The sequence below is a fragment of the Poecilia reticulata genome, chromosome 20, assembly GCF_904066995.2.
Source record: "Poecilia reticulata chromosome 20, P_reticulata-male-v2, whole genome shotgun sequence".
Taxonomy (NCBI): Eukaryota; Metazoa; Chordata; class Actinopteri; order Cyprinodontiformes; family Poeciliidae; genus Poecilia; species Poecilia reticulata.
Genome location: NC_088849.1, coordinates 19886390 through 19904236, shown reverse-complemented (window position 1 = coordinate 19904236; position 17847 = coordinate 19886390). Strand labels below are relative to the sequence as shown.

General features: G+C 38.0%; 2 protein-coding genes across 11 annotated transcripts in view; one reads left to right on the top strand and one right to left on the bottom strand.

Moving 5' to 3' along the window:
* Window positions 1-429: 429 nt before the first annotated feature.
* lztfl1 (leucine zipper transcription factor-like 1) lies at window positions 430-9640 on the bottom strand. Of its 2 annotated transcripts, none has more exons than XM_008396575.3 (10): window positions 9366-9640; window positions 8952-9076; window positions 7330-7524; window positions 5493-5550; window positions 5178-5249; window positions 4071-4136; window positions 3905-3982; window positions 3507-3665; window positions 1939-2042; window positions 430-1809 (listed from the first exon to the last, which is right to left on the bottom strand). In XM_008396575.3, the coding sequence occupies exons 1-10, from the start codon at window positions 9366-9368 to the stop codon at window positions 1791-1793; spliced, it is 879 nt and encodes a 292-aa protein (XP_008394797.1). In that variant the 5' UTR covers window positions 9369-9640; the 3' UTR covers window positions 430-1790. The 2 variants fall into 2 exon arrangements, with proteins under 2 accessions (XP_008394797.1, XP_008394795.1); XM_008396573.3 differs by having other exon boundaries at window positions 3507-3683; window positions 9366-9639.
* A 1352-nt stretch (window positions 9641-10992) lies between these two features.
* dnajc13 (dnaJ homolog subfamily C member 13) overlaps window positions 10993-17847 on the top strand; it is a 32227-nt gene continuing 25372 nt past the window's right edge. For 3 of the 9 annotated variants that reach the window (XM_081601562.1, XM_081601561.1, XM_081601567.1), the window contains exons 1-2: window positions 10993-11033; window positions 15780-15860. In XM_081601562.1, coding sequence (XP_081457688.1) covers window positions 11008-11033; window positions 15780-15860 — 107 coding nt within the window. In that variant the 5' untranslated portion in view covers window positions 10993-11007. Of the gene's footprint in view, window positions 11034-13027; window positions 13228-13300; window positions 13520-15779; window positions 15861-17847 lie in introns of those variants that run through there. The other 6 variants (XM_081601560.1, XM_008396576.3, XM_081601564.1 and 3 more) reach the window with 6 other exon arrangements.

The following is a 17847-nucleotide window of genomic DNA, read 5'->3' as shown; positions in this document are numbered from 1 at the left end:
TACTTCTGAAAGGTCTCACATCATCGATTGTTTCCTCAGTTTGTTATTTCAAGAATAGAGGAAGTGCATCATACTATAAGAGCTGCTTGATTGCTAATTAGATCTGATAAGATGTGACAATAAAAATCATACTTTCTGCTCTCTTAACAGTTTAATCACAGTGCAATTAGAGCTTTATTGTGAGATAATGTTTTGGTCTACTATACTCAGTGGTGGTTGCAGCATGAAGATCTACAGCAGCTATAAAAAACCATTCATATAATTCAAAATGGTGCAATAAAATGTTTCCACGCTCTTTGGATTTTTGCAATTTGGCGCCCCCTTGTTGAATCCAAGTTATTTTGTTATACTCACAGCTCACTGTATTCTTTCTACTCTACTCTTTTTTTAAAACACAAAATTTAAAACAAAAAAAAATGACAACATGCATTTGGTCACACCTTTTATTAACCCATTAAAATTTCACAAACCAGTTAAATGCACACTCTACAAGAGCATTTTATATCATGAAAATCATTTATGTACAGCAATACAAAAAATATGCAAGGATTCAACACCAAAAATATTCTAGGCCCTTCACATCTATCTATATGTAAGAGCAGATACATTGTGGTTACAGATTACTGGAAATATTTTAGAGTGGAATATTAATATTATTAAATGTTTAGATAAGCAAGAGTGTCCTAAAATGGAAAGTGGTTTGGAGTTTACTTGTAACTTTGTCTTAAACTTGGACCTTGGACTTTAAGATACTGCTAAAGTTAAGACTGTTGAGCAAAATATGAGAATTTACTTACAACGTCCTGCACTGGGACTAATGCAGTGCCTTGCAAATCTATTTATACTCCTTATTCAACATTTTTGATGCGTTGTGTATTTCACTGGGATTTTATGAGATAAAACAACACAAGTTGTGCTCCTGAAGGAAAACACGTGGTTCTGAAATAGTTTCCACAAAAAAAAAAATCTGAAAGGTGTGGCTTCCTTTTGTTTTGAGACCCCTATACAAACTCTAGTACAACCAGGTAGTAAATAACTTGTGTGTATTCTTATCTCAGTATAAATCTAGTTGCTCTTTGAAGGCCTCAGATGTCAATTAGAGAGGTTTGGAGCAGATTTTGGTTATAAAATAACATTGCAAGGTTTTTTTGTTGTTGAAATGGATGGAGATAATACATGGAGTAATAGCAGGAGACAATCTTTTAGAACCTGCAACATACATAAGGCTAAAGGATGTGGGTGTGAGAGAGTTTGTTGGGGTCGGGGATGACCCTACACATACAGCCGGAGCCACAGTTGAATACAATGAAGCGGAATAGTCAAAGCACAGACCTAAATTTGACTGAGATTTGACTGAGCTAACTGTTGCTGTGTTGATTTAGCTATAAAACCCCTAGAAAACATGTTGATAAAATGTGAACATTTCTAGAGCTTTTAATAGTTTTGCAAGGCACACCAAGACTACAAAGCTTCAGGCAGGCAATATAGTTCTGTCCAGGTGAGCAAAAGGACAAGGCCCCTTCAAACAGGTAAATGCTGCTTATTGCATAGAGCACTGAGGGAAATCTGCCAGCTACCGTAAGAAAAACACACACGTCATCGGATCCTCTGCGTATTCGCCCCTGGGTTTCCCCAGCTGACCAACCTGCTGTTTAATGAAGCTAACAGGGACAGAGAATGCCAGACAAAGCAGAAATAAAAATAAAAAAAACACCAGAACTGGTAGTTTCTTGTCCCAAATCAGTCAGAAAAAATTTGGTCCCGTCTTTCTAATGAAAACATGCGAAACCTCAGTCGTCCGGTTCGTATCTGGAACAGAAAGCAAAACGCGTGATGGTAAACAAAACTGATCGTAACTGATAAACGTCATGCAAGATGCATCACAGTAACTGAGGACTGTGTTATTTTTAGAATATCAGTGTAAATGTGAAAACCCACTTCTGCAATCGTTTCCTAATTTCTTTTATCTGCTCGTTCTTCTTGGTCAGAATCTCCTTCATGTTGCGGTACGCTGCAGTTTGCTGGAATTTCTTCTCCAACTCCTACACACAATCCACAAATGCCAAAACATTAAGAGGGGAAAGAAAAAACGACAATAGCGCTACAAATTAGAAATCTCACCAAGACTGAACTTCAAATGTGATCTGATCAGTTCAGGGGGAAGTGCAGGAGAAAATAACTCTCGTTGGCACGACATTTTGCGCGCTTTTCGCACGCACAAAAACACCGAAGGTAAAAGGGAAAAACACAAAACTCCTGAGATGAAGTCAGCTGTCTGATCTTATGATGTTAGTGATCATGGAAAAGTCTTGCTTCCTCCATACCAGTGTCAAAAAGAGGAAGGCTTAGAGTATTAGAATAAACATTCAAAATACAGGATCTCAGAAATGTATTAATATCTCGAACTCTTTGTTTTTATTTTAGATTTAGTTGTGTTAAAAACACAAACTTCCCTCTTTTTATGTGATACATCAACACAAAGTAGTGCACAATTTTGAAGTAAAAGGAAAATGGAGAATGTTTTTTAAAGTTCATCTCATTTCTATGCATTTAAATGCATTCTAATTGATCCAAGTTATCAAACAGTATATTAAACTCAGTTTATGATTCAAATCAGTTTAAAACGTTTCTATCTAAGGAACCACCAACAGATTACATCCAGTTATTGACCTTACAGCATTACCTCAAACTGAGCATGCATGTAGCGACAGCGGAGAGGAAAAGCTCTGCTTTAACAGGAAGAAACCTGGTTCAGTATTAGCAGGCCTCATCTACCACGACCAACTGGGGGTGTATATTTTTATAAGTTGTGGGGTGTGTTTGTATTTAGCCACCCCGAGTAAATACTTTGTAGAACCACTGCCCCTTTACCAGTTTGAATAAGCTGAAATTATTCAAAAATAGCTCAAGTAGATTTATTGGAGAGTGTCTGTAAACACCAGTTTTCTAGTCTTTGCCACCGACTAGAAAGCGGATGTCGTACCCAAGTCTGGGTTTTAACTGGGCCGTTCTAATCTGCACCCTCACAACATGAAGCTACCACCACTATGCTTAATCCTGTTAGAACAGGTTTTCCACCACATGGGGATTTTTTATGTAGGTCAATAAAACCGATTTGATCAGAGCAGCTTCTTCCACAAGGCATCTGAAAGCAGGATTTTCTTGCTGTTTTGTGATCAGGTTTTCAACTTGAGCAGCTCCTGCAGAGCTACATGGAGCTCCTGAATGCCTCTTTGATTAATGCTTTCCTTGCTAAGCCTGTCTGTTTAATAGATTGAACAGAGCTCTTCGCTCCAGCACTTTGTGTTACAGCTCTCTGTATGAAACGGCCTCTACAAATAACGAGACAAAATGTGAGGATATTTAAGGGCTTTTTCTACTTGTGTCTCATCTCACAGACTGAACCAAAATGATCTGAGGATCACAAGGTGAGTCCATGGAGTCCAACTTCATTAATGCTTGTTGCATTAATTTATCAGAAAGAGAAAAGGCTCTACAGCAGGTACCTTCTCTGCCAAGGCCAGCTGCTCCTGCACTCGCAGAAGTTCATGCTTGGCAGTGATTAGACTCTCCTTCAGTTCCTTTTGGGTTGCCTTGTTGGCACTAAGCGATCTTTCATAGTCCTCCGTCAGAGCTGCTACTGTGTCCTCCAGGTTGTTGATTTCCTTTGTTTGAGCAGAAAGCTGAAACGTAGAAGAAAACCAGTTACGGCCTGAAAGGCAATCACTGGCATTACACGGCAAAACAGCATCCACAGAGTTCATCCAGGTTCATACATACCATGCAGATAATAGCAAATGGTGGGAAGCATGCAGGCGACAAAAATCAAAAATAAATAGTAAAGATAAAATAAAGGAAATGGAAAGCAGTAGTGAAAAGTAGCACAGCATTTTAAATGCAATACCTTTTGCTCTCCTTGTGTCCTCTGGACATCCTTCAGAGTTCTCTCTAATTTTGCTTTCTCATCTAGTGCACTCATGGCCTGATGAAATTAATCACATATAAAAAAAATTATCAACTAGCTAACTGAGAAAGATAAAAGACTAAGTTTAAAAGGCCTTTTTTTTAACCTGTGATTCTAAAGTCCGCAGCCTGGATTTCAGTTTGTCATTGTCCTCTTGTAGTTTCGCTATCTCCTAAAACAGGATAGAAATAGATTTGTTGGTTTGGAGCATTTTATTGAACTTTGTAACCAGAGAACAAACGCTCATCAAGGGTATAGAAGCCATTAATGTTGGACTATTAATGATGCATTTGAGAATCTGACCACTCTTGTTATCAGAAATGGCAATTAGTTTAAAGGGCTTGTTTTCCTTTGGACAGATACTCTAAACAATAGTCCATATATTTTCAAAGGGTTCCGGTCCAAGGCAATCCCAGGTGCGTGGGAGGCAAAAACTTAGATGGAGACTGGACTGAGGGAATGTACAAGGAATGTTCGAGGATCTTCAACAACAGCCCAGTAGCTAACTGTCAAGCAAGTTAGCTACTGGGTAGAGGAGCAACCAGTGGCACTGGTGCGCTGCACCAACTGAGAAAGGAGCAATAAAGAAGGACAACTTTGGACACAGTTAAGTTTTCCAAGAGAAGAAAATAACCCCAAACATCCTGTCAGAAGCTTTTATGATCAGAACCTCGTAAGACACCCAGCCTGCATTGCACCTGATTCTGATGTGTCTTTGTGCAGCTGGTGGGCCCACATCTCTTACTTTGCTGGTACTTTTTGGACTATGTCAAACTCCAGGATCCACAGCTCAGCGGTCGGCTCACTCCAGGTTAAGTTTACTAATTATTTTAGTCTTCCAGTCACAAATGACTAAGAGCTGTCATTTGTGACTTAGCCAGAGACTTATTAGCCATTGGAGCTGAAACCCTTAATAATGTAACCCCTACAATCTTAATGATACAAAAAAAGATCAGCTCTGTTGCAGAAAACCAACTAGTTTTAATGAGCTCAACCATTTCTGATGAGAAAAGTGGTCAATCATCACCACCAGATTTTTTTGCCTGGGTCTTACTGATGGATCTAAAAAAAGTTTAGCTAAGGTCCAACTTTCTAGGCAACAATAACACAAATGTTAAATGTTTAAAGTCATCAGCCTCAAACAGTAACTTCATAACCATCATTATGGCTATGATGACTATGGCTGGAAGCGTACACAAAAAAATAATTTTACCTTGTTAAGAAGCTCAGACACCCCACCCTCATTCAGTGGTGCCAACTTGAGTTTACTTGCTTCCTGGTTTAGCTAGAAATGAATTCAAGAGTCATACAGTCATGCAAAAGCATTGCATTGCACTGCAACATTTATTTATTCGTTTTAGACATGGCAACATAAAACCACAGGTGAACCTCAGTGACGCGTGACTTCTGAACCACACTTCTACAAATATAGGCCAGGCAGCCTGACATTTACAACAAATGTGGGGGCAGGTAATCTAAGAAGAGGTGAATTTCGCCTGATGTCTGAAGAAGAAAGTGTTTTGCAAACCTTATTAGTTATTTTAAAGTCAGTCTTCTCAAATTCAGCCACTTGCTCTAACAGCTCCCTAAAAGGGCGAGAGAGAAAAAAAGATATTAAATGCTCATTATCTGAAAAATTAAGTGGATAAACAAAAGCTTACATGCTTAAAAAGTGTAAACTGATTCTACAACCACAATTGGTGAGCAACACTGAAGCACTAATAAGACGTTCATTTCACAACAGTTGTGTAACCTCTGTGTTGATGTTCATCTGTGCTAACCCTCACAATCTACTATTTGGCGGTCGTGAATGTTTGGCAAAGGAAAAGTGAACTCCCTCGGTCCTGGCGGCAGTTTAGCACTTATGTTGTAAAGGCACATGCTTGTGGTGAGCAGCACTGTTCTCTACAAAGCTTGTATGTGGTTTTTTAAAAAGCATTTGAAGACACGTAGCCCTATCACAAGGGGCGTTTTCCTAGCTTTAGACACCTATTCAGTCACGTACAGCTGTAGCCTGGAGAGGAAAACAAAAAGGGTTCATGAGTTGCTCATCCACCCACCATGTGCCTGCTATACTATAAACAAAGTATCTTCATCAAAACACTGTGTTTTATAAGGTGAGAGGTCACGAGGGCAAAAGTTATATTAAGTTCAGTGAGTTTGAACCTCACAGTCAGATCAAACAGGTCTTCAGTATTAAATTTGATGAACAGAAAGCGGTTTTGTAATGTTTAATTTAAGTGAGTATCATTGAAAATGGGGTTTAATTCAATTTAAATGTTGTCATAAGTCATATTTTCTAAGTTTCTTAAAAGAGTTGTTGTAGATGCTTATAACTGTGGGTAGGAAGGATCTACTGTAGCAGTCAGTATTACAGTGATTCCAAAGATGCCTCTGACTGAAGGAGTTTAACTCTACATTGTTTCCTCATACTTGTTCAAACACTTTATCGCGTCTTGTCCATCCCTCTTAATAATCGAAAAGTTACATTTATTTCAGTCATTCCATTCAAAAGGGGAATTTGCTATATATTGTATTTGTTAGATTTATGTTTGTTAGAAAATAAAAAAGTCAAACACCCAAGTCAAAACATTCTTTGATACAGAAATGTCTGCGTTAGACATTAGTTTTCAGGTTTTACTTCAAAAACAAGTTATCTCAAGTGATGTTTTCTTCTAGGAACTAATGCAGAGGTTCCCAAACTTTTTGCCACTCAGGCCAAATCTGTGACCTTTGTCTAGACACAATGATACAGTGAAAATGTCGGTAATAACTTTTAAATTGACTTTTCTTTCTGGTAAAATATAAAATAACATAAAAAAATTTATTTAAATAAGATGCAATTCCTTCTGAGAATTAATCTCTGAAACATAAGCTTCTATTTTTGCAAACAAATTCATTTACGAGGTAAAATCCAAACAAAATATGTAGCTTATAACCTACCAAAATTAATTTGAAAATGCAATGAAAAAGGTGACAGTTTGTGGTTTTTAGCCCAACCAACTGCAGATCTAAAGGGAAACCGACACGATGGAAACCTGGGTTGCACACATGTAGATCAGTAAAGACTGCTGACCTTTTTACCCGGTGAATGACATGCTAAGAGATCTGGATCTGAAAAGAACTGAAGAGGAAGTAAAATGTGATACAGTTCAACGTAACTGTTAACATTTAAAGGGCTGCCTGTTTCAGGCGCTACTGTTAACTTAGAGTTCACATGAAAAAGAAGAGAACGGTTGAAAAATGTCCACCAAAGCAGTGATAACGAGTGAGTACGGCTATAACGTTTGGATTCTAACAGCCACCCATGCTATGACTGTCTGGATGCCAGTGTGAGTTTCACTGTCAGGGTCTTTCCAGCTCACCTGTTCTCCAGCTCAGAGACATCGCTCTGGAGTCGAAGGTAAAACTTCTCAGCCTGAGAGAAAAGCTGCCTGAGCAGCAGCACGTTAGTGTGGGCCGTGTTGATCAGCTCCATCTCCACCTCCCCCCGGACCACCATCTGCAGCCCGTCCAGCATCTCCCTAACCTCGTCCACTGTGTAGGTGTCCTCCACCAGCCTTCAGACGGAAATTCAGGCATAAAAATCAATGTACAGAGCCGTCCACATTCACTTATTGTCACCCATGATAAAGATTTTTTTTTGTTGCTCTTCCATAAGCTTAAACTCCTCTTTATTAAAGCCAACCCTTGTTTTGAGTACATTGATTGAGTGAATTAAGAATATTCTGGATTTGGATATGGTAGAAGGTGGATTTGTGTCTGAGGATATAAATCTGTGTTGATTTGGGCATAAGTTCTGGATCATTACTATGCTAAAAGATACAATTACGGTATATTTCCTGTGTTAATTTCCCTTATTTAGATGGGTTTTTTTCAAAATCTCTCAGTATTTTAAAGAGTTCCTGCTGACATTTTTAGATAAGAAACAGGCCCACTGCATCACAGATCTTCCACTGGACAGGTGATGTTACACATATTCATTCTCAGTTTCATGCCAAACCCACATGGTGTGTTTGTTGCCAATAAGATCAATCTCAGTCTCATCTGACAAACCATTCAGTTCTAGTTAACTGGTACTTTATTGAGTAAAAATATCAAAGTTTTTTTGTTTGTTTGTGTTTTGTTTTTTCCAGAAATGTTCAGTTCTGTAGATGTTTTTCCCACCATCTGTCGTCTGTACTGTATAATGTAGGGTCTCTGGTGCCTACCTGCAGTGGTCATTAAACTCTGTAGACAGGTAACCAGTCCATCACAGTTCAACACAGAGACCTACAGGACTAACAAGCATGGACAGTCACACCGAAGGGGAATTTAGAGTAACCTAACAGGTACTCTGTGGGACTGTGGGAGGAAGTCGGAGTGAAGCATTGAAAAGTCCATAAGGAAACATTCAAAGCTGTGATTTGAACCTCTTTTTGCTGCAAAGCGACAGAAAGACTGTGTCACCATGCAAAAAGACCATTATTACTATTTTTTCTAGCTTTAGGCATGGCTAAAAGACAACATGGAATAAAAGAGTAAAATTTCCTTGATAGTCTGATCGACTTTAAAAAGTGAAATATTAACTTAAAAGCTTCAAGTAGACCTCTTTTTAATTCAAGCTGTCATGGAATGCTGCTAATTTTTTTATTTTTATTTTTTATAGCTTGGGATTTCTTTTGACTTGTCTGCTGTGTTCTGTAATCTTCACAATGCTTTGTTTACTGATATTCCCTAACAATCTTACAAAAGCTCAGTTAAGTAAATTAATTTTTTTGGTTGTAAAGTAACAACAGCTGACAAAGATCAGGGAGTGTGAATACTTGCATGGTACTGGAATTTGTCTTCAGCACGTGATTATACAATTGGTATTAAATATGAATACAAGGCAATATTTTCACACCAGTGCTCTGTCCACTCCAGTACAAGCTCTCTCTATGGATGTACATAAACATCTAAATAAAAGTACATGATCACAATGACGGAGAAGTTTATGACCAATCACCTGCTGTCTTTGAGTTCTTCAAAACATGAATCAATAGCCTTGAGCCTTAAGAGCCTCTTTGAACGAGCAAATCGCATGTAGTTGATGATTTCAGACTGATGGTGTTCGTTAAACCCAAAGTCAGCCTTTGTGGAGACAAAAAGAAAACAGATTAGCAAATAAATTGTGCATCAGGGTGCATAAGAAGACAGAAGGTTGATGTAATAGCAACACCAATTAGCTTATCAGCTAACTTGAAGAGGATTTCCTCTTCCCAATACGTTACAGGGCCTTTCCACATGAGCTGGTAATTCCATAGAGCTGCATGCTAGCTATAGCGTTCTACTCTAATGGCAATTTATTTAAAAATAGGATCATTCAACACTTCTACAAGGAAAGAGGAAGCTAGCAGCGAAGCTCGCAGCAGCTACTTACCATAATGGCTGTTTTGCAACGTAACTAAATTAGCTTGAGCTGATCCTTAAAAAAAAGAAGCAGAATCTATCTAATTTAGAGAACGTGCGCAAGGAAGACTAAAAGCCAGAGTCGATATGATGAGTTCGAAATCCAGTAAAATCTTTTATATGTTTGTTTAAGTAAACAAATTGAGAAAAATGTCCGTTGTGCCACAGCTGTAAGATTATCCTGGAGATATGCTAGCCTAGCTAACCAGCTAGTGTTTGCCTTGAGAATGCCTTGGTAACGGAATATAGCGTCATCACCTTGGTTACCGGAGGTGCGTTCACGGGCTTCACGGACAGGTTGTGACACGGGAAAATAGTCTCACTAAAAATGAATTATTTCATGTAAAATTCCGGATTTTCATGAATAAAGTCAATATAAAGCGCAAAAATTATTTCTATCCGTATTATTGTAGGTATAAATTTAACTTTTTAGGTAAATGACCAATCGCTTTTGTACTAATCGCTAATGTAGCGCAAACAGTTCCTTTTTATTTTCTTTTATATATCACGTTTAATACTGTATATTTATTAATTTTTTTTTACCAAAATACATTCGTGAATTATTATTATTATTATTATTATTATTATTATTATTATTATTATTATTATTACTTCTACTACTACTACTACTAATAATAATAATAATAATAATAATAATAATAATAATAACAACCACGTACTCTTTCGTATTTTGGGGGTCATTAATGTTATTACCATATTGTGTGGTTGCATAAATACATTGGTTTGTTAATATTATTAAGTGTTTTTTTGTATCTGTGTATGCTTTGCTTATTTACATTACTATTTCTTTCGCTTGGTAAGCAAGGCTGCTGCAGGTTACAGTAGAAACCAGTAGATGGCAGTGTAATGCAGGAAAAATTCAGGGGAAAAATAACTAGCAAAGCGGGTCTTTTAATCCTATTACACTGGAGTAATAGTCCCATGACACACAATAATTAATTTTATTCACTTTGAGGCCGTATCTGTTTCCATTGCAGGTCATATGTTAAATCAGTAGTCCCCAACCCTGGTCCTCAGGGACCACTGTCCTGCATGTTTTTGATGAGTTCGGACTCCAGCACAGCTGATTCATATGATTGTATTATCTCCTTTGCATTCCTGCAATTGCTATAGAAGTCGGTTAATCACCTATTCATTTAACCCAGGTGTGCAGCAGGGCAACACCTAAAACATGGAGGGCAGTGGGCCCTGAGGACCAGGGTTGTGGACCACTGTGTTAAATGACAACGTTTGCAATATAATTTCTCTGCATATAAGAAATATGCGTAAAACATAAAAATAACCGTATTTGTGCTGCAGAAACCCCATCGACTTTACCTGAGCCAAATAAAGTTTTCACAGTAATTGAGTGGGAAAGTCTTGTCATACTAACGAAAGCCTAAAGAGCTTCACTCTCCATCCTGTTAAGGGGAGACTCAAATGGGGAAAGAAGAAGGAAACTTTTCTTTTCCTCATGCCTCTCTTGCTATAACTGAATTAGTCTAACAGGCAGCGCATGGTTTGTCACCCAGGCAGATGCCTTATAACGTGACCTCTCTGTGCTGCTCCGCTTGAGTTTTAGTGTAACAGATCAGTCATTAAGAGAGGCCAGGATGTTTCCTCTATATCTTCAGTCGCGGTGAGTTGCTGACAGTTTAAGAGAAGGATCAAATGCTGTTGATTATTTTTGCTTACTATGTTTCTGTGATATTACATGTTAAGGCTTCTGTACTGTTCTGACTGTATCTTGTGATAGTTGCACCTATTTTTGATGACATGCCATCAGTAACACGAAGACATTTATTCGGAAGATGCCAAACGGTGACTGCATTGTAGAATGAAAAGGTCAGAAGAATGAAATATGTGTACTTACAATAAATTACACATGTAGAATGAGTGATGCAACTTCAAAGCTAGAAGAAATAATAATTAGAAAGTCTAGATTGCTTAAAAATTGAGTAATATAGGAATAAATATATACTTTGATCATTTAAAAAATTTAAATGGTATTTATTGTAGCTGGGATTTAACTTTTTTCCAAATATGTTACATTGAACATACTTGACTGTGAACTTCACTTGAAATTTGGTTAAATATCTTTGATTGTTGATAATAAATAGATTGTATCTGGATGCTTAGAGTTGTTTTAAATGTATATCTGTGGTAGACCTGTGTGCTCTGAAGCAGCCTGTAAGATGCGTGCGTTGATTGGGAACTCTCGCTAGATGGCGCAATAGTCGCTTTTTTTTTTTTTTTTTTAGCAAAGCTTACAGAAATAAAGCCTTTTTTTTAACCTTTTTACCCAAATGAATTTGCTGTTTCATGCTGTTGACTATTCAGCTATTTTAATTAATTTTGCTTAAACCATAACCAAATGTACCATCAAAGAGATTCAGAGTTCAGAATTTTCAAACTGGAATTCTGTGGAAAAGTTCTGAGCAATTAACCACCTACTTTTAATAAATAACTTCATTCAATGTATTTCTTTTGTATACATAAATATCAGTTTCTCCCAGAGATTAAAACTACATTATAAGTTGCTGTACAGTGTAACAATTGCAAGCACTGTTGCCTTTAACCAAGGTCTTGGGTCTGAATCCCAGTCCAGGATCTTTTTACATAAAGTCTGCATGTTCTCCTCATGCTCGTGTTGATTCTCTCTGTCTTCCACCCCACAGTCCAAAAGCATGTCTCTTTATGGTTAATTGGGCTGTCTGATTAATCCCTAAGAGTGTGTGCGTGGTTGTGTGTTTTTGTGTTGCCCCATGATGACTGAATGCATGTCTGAATAAATATCTAAGATATACTGTTGTTATCATGATGCACATTAAAGCTTCTTTGTGGGATGGATGGTACATCTTTTTATGACTATACTTTTCCAGCAGAATGGCCATGTTACTCTGTAGATATATGAAGTTATTTTAATGGATTTTACAAATAAGTGTGATTAGTACCTTAAAATCAATGTAAATAATGTAAATAATATTATAAAATAATAAAATTACAAATAACAATTTTCCAAATCAATATTTTTCAAAATGAAATCTATGACACCAATACTTACTGTAGGTATTTGTGTCTGTTGTACAAGCAGGGAAATGCATTACAGTGATAAGCTATTGTTTTATGTATCTTCAATTGACCTCCAAATAGCCTCAGGAAATTGAAAATTACATTAAGGCCGAGTGCATGAAGTCTCACTTTAATATAGGTGTGTTTCTGTGTCTTGTATTTTTTTGTTTCAAGAACGTTTGTTATTCATTCAGTGAAGTTGCTTGCAGCAGCCAGAAAATTTTACTTAAGAGTTGCGATACTTCATAAGTAAATGTAAAGTGTAGTGTAGTAAAACCATAGAAGTAAATTTTTCCTAAACGTTACTCAAGTAAATGTAACAATTACAATGCGCCTGTGATTTTAACATCTCATAATCTTTAAAAAAAGGCCCATAAAAAATTGTGGTTTACCCCTTTAAAAACGCTGCGTTTTGACAGAATCGCAAAAGCTGCTTTAAGGTCTGCTTTGGTAGTATCCCTCCATTCAAACGTCAAATGAAAACCAAATGAAAACTGTTCTAAGATCAGCTTGACACTTCCGCAATCACCAATCAGCTGACAGCCGCATGACAGGGTAGGTCTCGCGCCTGCGCACTTTATTGCCTTTTGGTCTAAGGAATATGGCAGCGTCCTGACTCTTGTTGGGGGGAAACACAGCGGAACTGAGTAGGTACCTGTCTTCAGCGTCACGGTGGGAAAACTGAGGAGCACTGGCCGCGGTCAGAGGAGGGAGGGGGGCTGAGGGACGGCTACATTTAACACCCATTAGTGATTTGACAGGTAAATGCTATCGTTAGCACGTGCCACTTCTGTCTGCTTCGTGTTTTCTTGATTGAGCTCCGGTGCTAGGATCTAATTGATGCGCTAGTTAGCCGCTAACCTGTAGCTAACCCAATCTTAGCCTACCGCTGCCTCCACCTATTTCAATGCAACAAACGCTGATTTAAATGTATTTCTGGTGTGGCTACCGTCCGGGTTAGATGAAGCACTAGCGTCAACATACCAAAAGAGCTGCTGTGTTTGTTTTTGACCGTGGAGGCCTGCTGCAAAGAAGTAGCTTCCTGGGAGACAGGTAACGTTAATTCTGTCTGTCATGGATTTACTGCAGCTCACGCACACACTGGGGCTTAAACAAGTGACATTATCCTGCAAACGCTCTTATGGCAATTAGATTTAGGCTTTATTTTTTTAAAAGATTCAACGTGTAAATTATTTAGCGCTCAGAATCTTAATTGAGCCCCCCAAAAAATAAAGTGAGGGTAAGTTCCTGGCCTTTATGTTCCTGTGTTGGAAGAGTGATTGCTTCATGTAATTGGCAAATACAGGGGGGTGTTGCAACGCTTGGTCAGATGAAAATACTAGAAAGGCATCACACTCTGATATTCCTGTAACGTTTTACTTAATTGATGTCATTCAGAATATCTTAATCAGCTCTTCATAACGCAGGTGTCACGAGTTTAACAATTGTAGCTGGACATAAAAGCAGCAGATAGGACTAAACTGATGTCATGGCACATGACTATTTGAACCTTGAACCTCACACTGATGCTTAAGTAGTTTTCCAGTGATGGCCTCTGAATTAAAACTCTTTCCAAACAGCTCTGAAAGCTGAAAGTGTAACATGAACATCTCTTTGCAATTTGAAATAACTTTTTTTTAAAACAATTGTAAATGTTTCAAGACAAACTAAATCCGTAGCTTGTGTTGATCTTTCTGAATGGGTCTGGGTTGCATTGGATCACATACAGTGACGACATCTGTCCCATCGTTTTATTATCATTTACTGTTTATTTGTAGAGTTAATTATACCCCAGAGTTGTGGCTATAATTTCCAAGATGAATACAAACAAGCTTAATTTTGATATAAAGCTATTGGTGACCACATAAAAAGCACTTGATACCCTTAATGATCAGATTAATTATCAGTCCCAAGCCTTGGGATTGTGTCAGAGGAGGTGATCCAAGGGGCTGGAGTGAGGGAAGACAGAGCCTCTCTGCTTTGGCTGCTGTCTTTGCGACATGAATTGGATGTCTACCATTAGGTGTAATTGGCCATATTAGATTATCTTGGTCATAAATCTCAGACCTTTTAAATTGTTATTCCCACCTGAGGAAACTTCTTTTTTTCTAGCTTTAAGCTTGGAAATGGAATGCATAAATGAATTGAAACCTTTAACAAATTCCAGTTTTTCTTTTTTATGACATAATGCACTGAACAAATAAGTCAAATTCATGTCTATTGCTGTTTTGTAAAATGTTTGTTGAAATTCTGCAACAAAAGTTTAGTATCTACACGCGTTATAAACACTTAGATATGCTTTGTTTTGAGCTATGATCCACACAAAGTTTTCTCCTCAGTTCTCTAGTTATTGTATGTTTTAACAACCTGAGAGTGATCCAGAAGAAGTAGGAAGGGCAATCACATGACCCAGTCCTGATTACTAGCCACTCTCATCACAGTAAATTTATGACAGCCTACTACATACAGCAAACTTCCCAGTTGTGCATGTAGCCAGTTCATAGACGTGCATTTAATTAAAACTTTGTGTAATTTCCATAATAAAGGGATACCTGAATGATTTGCCAGTTCTTATCTAAAATGGCACTTCTAAAACTCACCTCAGCACTCTAGGAATCCCTCACCATTCAGTCAATAATGCAGCTTCATTTGCACACTGGAATGAAGAGGAAGGAAAACTGTAGTAGGACTTTTCCAGGATCCTGGCTGAGTGCTGACACAGGTTCCCCTTGTCACAGTTCAGCTAGCAAAAGCAAGTGACTGTACTCAGAATAAGAAAGGCAGCTATTTCCTCCTCTTGCTCTACTATATTATGGTTTCTTTGAAAGGTTAAACTTTCAGATGTTCCCATTTAGTTTGCAAGCTTAACTAAATCATGTAGCTTCTGAATAACTTCCAAATACTTGTGCTTTTATTCTTTCATTGAACACAAACATATTTTTATTTTGAACTAATCAACAAATATCACTGACTGGATTGACATGTATTCCTCTGGTTCACTGTAATACATTTTCAGGTGGTAGACAGATCCAGTGGCTTTTAACAGTGGAATTGGACAGCAATCATGGGATGGCTCTCACTGTTATTTAATAGCTGTTTACAGTGTTTCCTCTCTGACTTGAGATTCTCCCTCCGAGTTAAAAAATGTTGAATGATGCTGTGAAGAACTGTGTGTTGGAGTGTGTCTTGTAAATAAGTAGTAATGACTTGCAAAGAATCCCCCTGGATCAAAGTTTGTGTTGTAATAAACAGTTTAATCCCCGCTACCATAAAAGGGTCATACTAAAAACATAATTTTCTGCCTATGTTTTAGGTCTTGGGAAAAGATGAATATCCTGAAAGACAACAAAGACCTGGCCTGTTTCTACACCACTAAACACTCTTGGAGAGGAAAGTAAGGCGCACATTTTTGTATTCTTTTTAAACATAACCAGTTTGTATTATAAACTGACCAAAATCTCAGCTCTGATTAATGTGGTTAGGGAGAAAATCCTGACTCAGGGCTTCTATTGTGTTATCTTTGTTGAGGATAATGGGTCCTCAGACCTCAGTCTGCAGGCATGTGATTGATCTGTTTTGCTTCACTTTCGGGTGAAACCGATAGTGCACAGAGGAAAAATATAGTCTTTTGCAAGAATTCAGTATGTTGATATGCAGTTGTTTTCTGGAAGGTAAATTATATACATCCCCTTTTCTGAAACATAAGTTATGCCGATTTAATCTTTGGACAGTAACACTTTTCTGTTGGCAGAGGGTACACAGGGTGACGGAACTGCATGTGATGCCTTGCAGAAGTGTTCCTACCCTTAAATATTTTTAGATTTTTTTTCATTTTACAACCACAAACATGAGCAGCTTGCTTTATTGGTTTAGGTGACAGATCTTCAGGGCTGGATCTCTTCACACGTCTGAAGTCTTGGCTTGCTCTTATTGGCCAGATATTTTAGTACTCTATCCATTTTCAGACAGTGGATTGAACTGAGCTCTGTGAGATGGTCAGAGTCCCTTTGATTTAAAAAAATAAATCCTAATATATAACATTAAAGTTTGTGGTTGTAATGTACTGTATTGCTCTGCATGTGTAATAGTGTCCATTCTTCTAGAAAGTCTGGTTTATTTGTGGAGGTGCGAATGTGCTATCTGATGCAATTTATAAAAGCAAACTTGGGTCACGGTTCCGTTGAAGTGAACTGTGTTGCTGTTAAAGTACATATGTAAAGAGACCGCTCCAAAAGTAGGAAGTGAGCTAAATGCCAGGGTATTCTGCGTAAATGCAACCAAAACAAAAACACGAGAGTGTGGTGGTAGCAGGAGAAATGGCTCATAATCTTTTTCCAAGGACAAAAGAGAAATCCTACAACTTCTAAAATCTGACACGACTCCATTTTTGTTCATTTTTGAGGTGAAGAAGGAAGTTGCTATCATGTCGTCTTCAGAGGTTTTTGTTCCTTAAGTGGTGGTTGGTGCACCACAGGTGGGAGGGGAGACATTTTTGAAGGATTAGTGTGTTTGACACAATGCAGTGTGAAAATGAACCGCACCAGCTGAAAGTGTAAGAAATGTTGCACTTTTGGTCCCCAATCCAACAGAGTCCATCAGGTGTGAAAACACCCGTAAAGCATTAAATGCTATGGTGTATGAATTCTAGAAATGGATAAAATGTTTAAGAACTGTGTTTCAGAGATGGTGGATAATGGAGGCCCTCTGTGCTGATATAATGCACGCTGCAGTTCAAGTCGTGTGCTTGTCAGATCACATTACCAATACATGCTTTCTAAATGTTTTTGTCCCGTTAAGGCCTCTCGCTGACTTAAGTAATTTAAGCAGGGCTGCAGGGCATCACTCACTCAGCCTCCTAATGCTTCCTGGTGAGTCCAGTTGATGCAGCGATACAGTATAAGGCTCTTGTGTTTATCTAAATTGATCTGTGTCCTGACTTGTCATCAGTATAACGAATCTAACCCAGTTTTGGTGAAATTATCTTACTGAGAGAAATCAGATAGCATTGCTTTTTCTGAAGAAACACAAAAGTTGAAAGATGTGCGATTGAAGTGGGCAAGTCTGAACGAGTCAGAAAGCTGAAAGAAATGAAAATGAAACCTGACTTGGTGCATGTGTAGTGCAGATATTTGGGATTAGCAAAGCTATGTGGTTGCATTCACTGACGTAAAAGTATGAATGCTGGCAGATCAAGCACAGCTGGGGTGGAGCAGGCTTTTATGAATTGGGTCAAACACAATACATTGGATCCATCTGACTTTCATTAGCTCAATAGAAGAAGAAATAGTTTGCATGTTTTCTTTTCATCTGACTTCATAATGTTTGATTTCCCAAGACAGGCCTGTGTGGGTTATGTAATATGCAAGTGGTTTTCTGTGAAT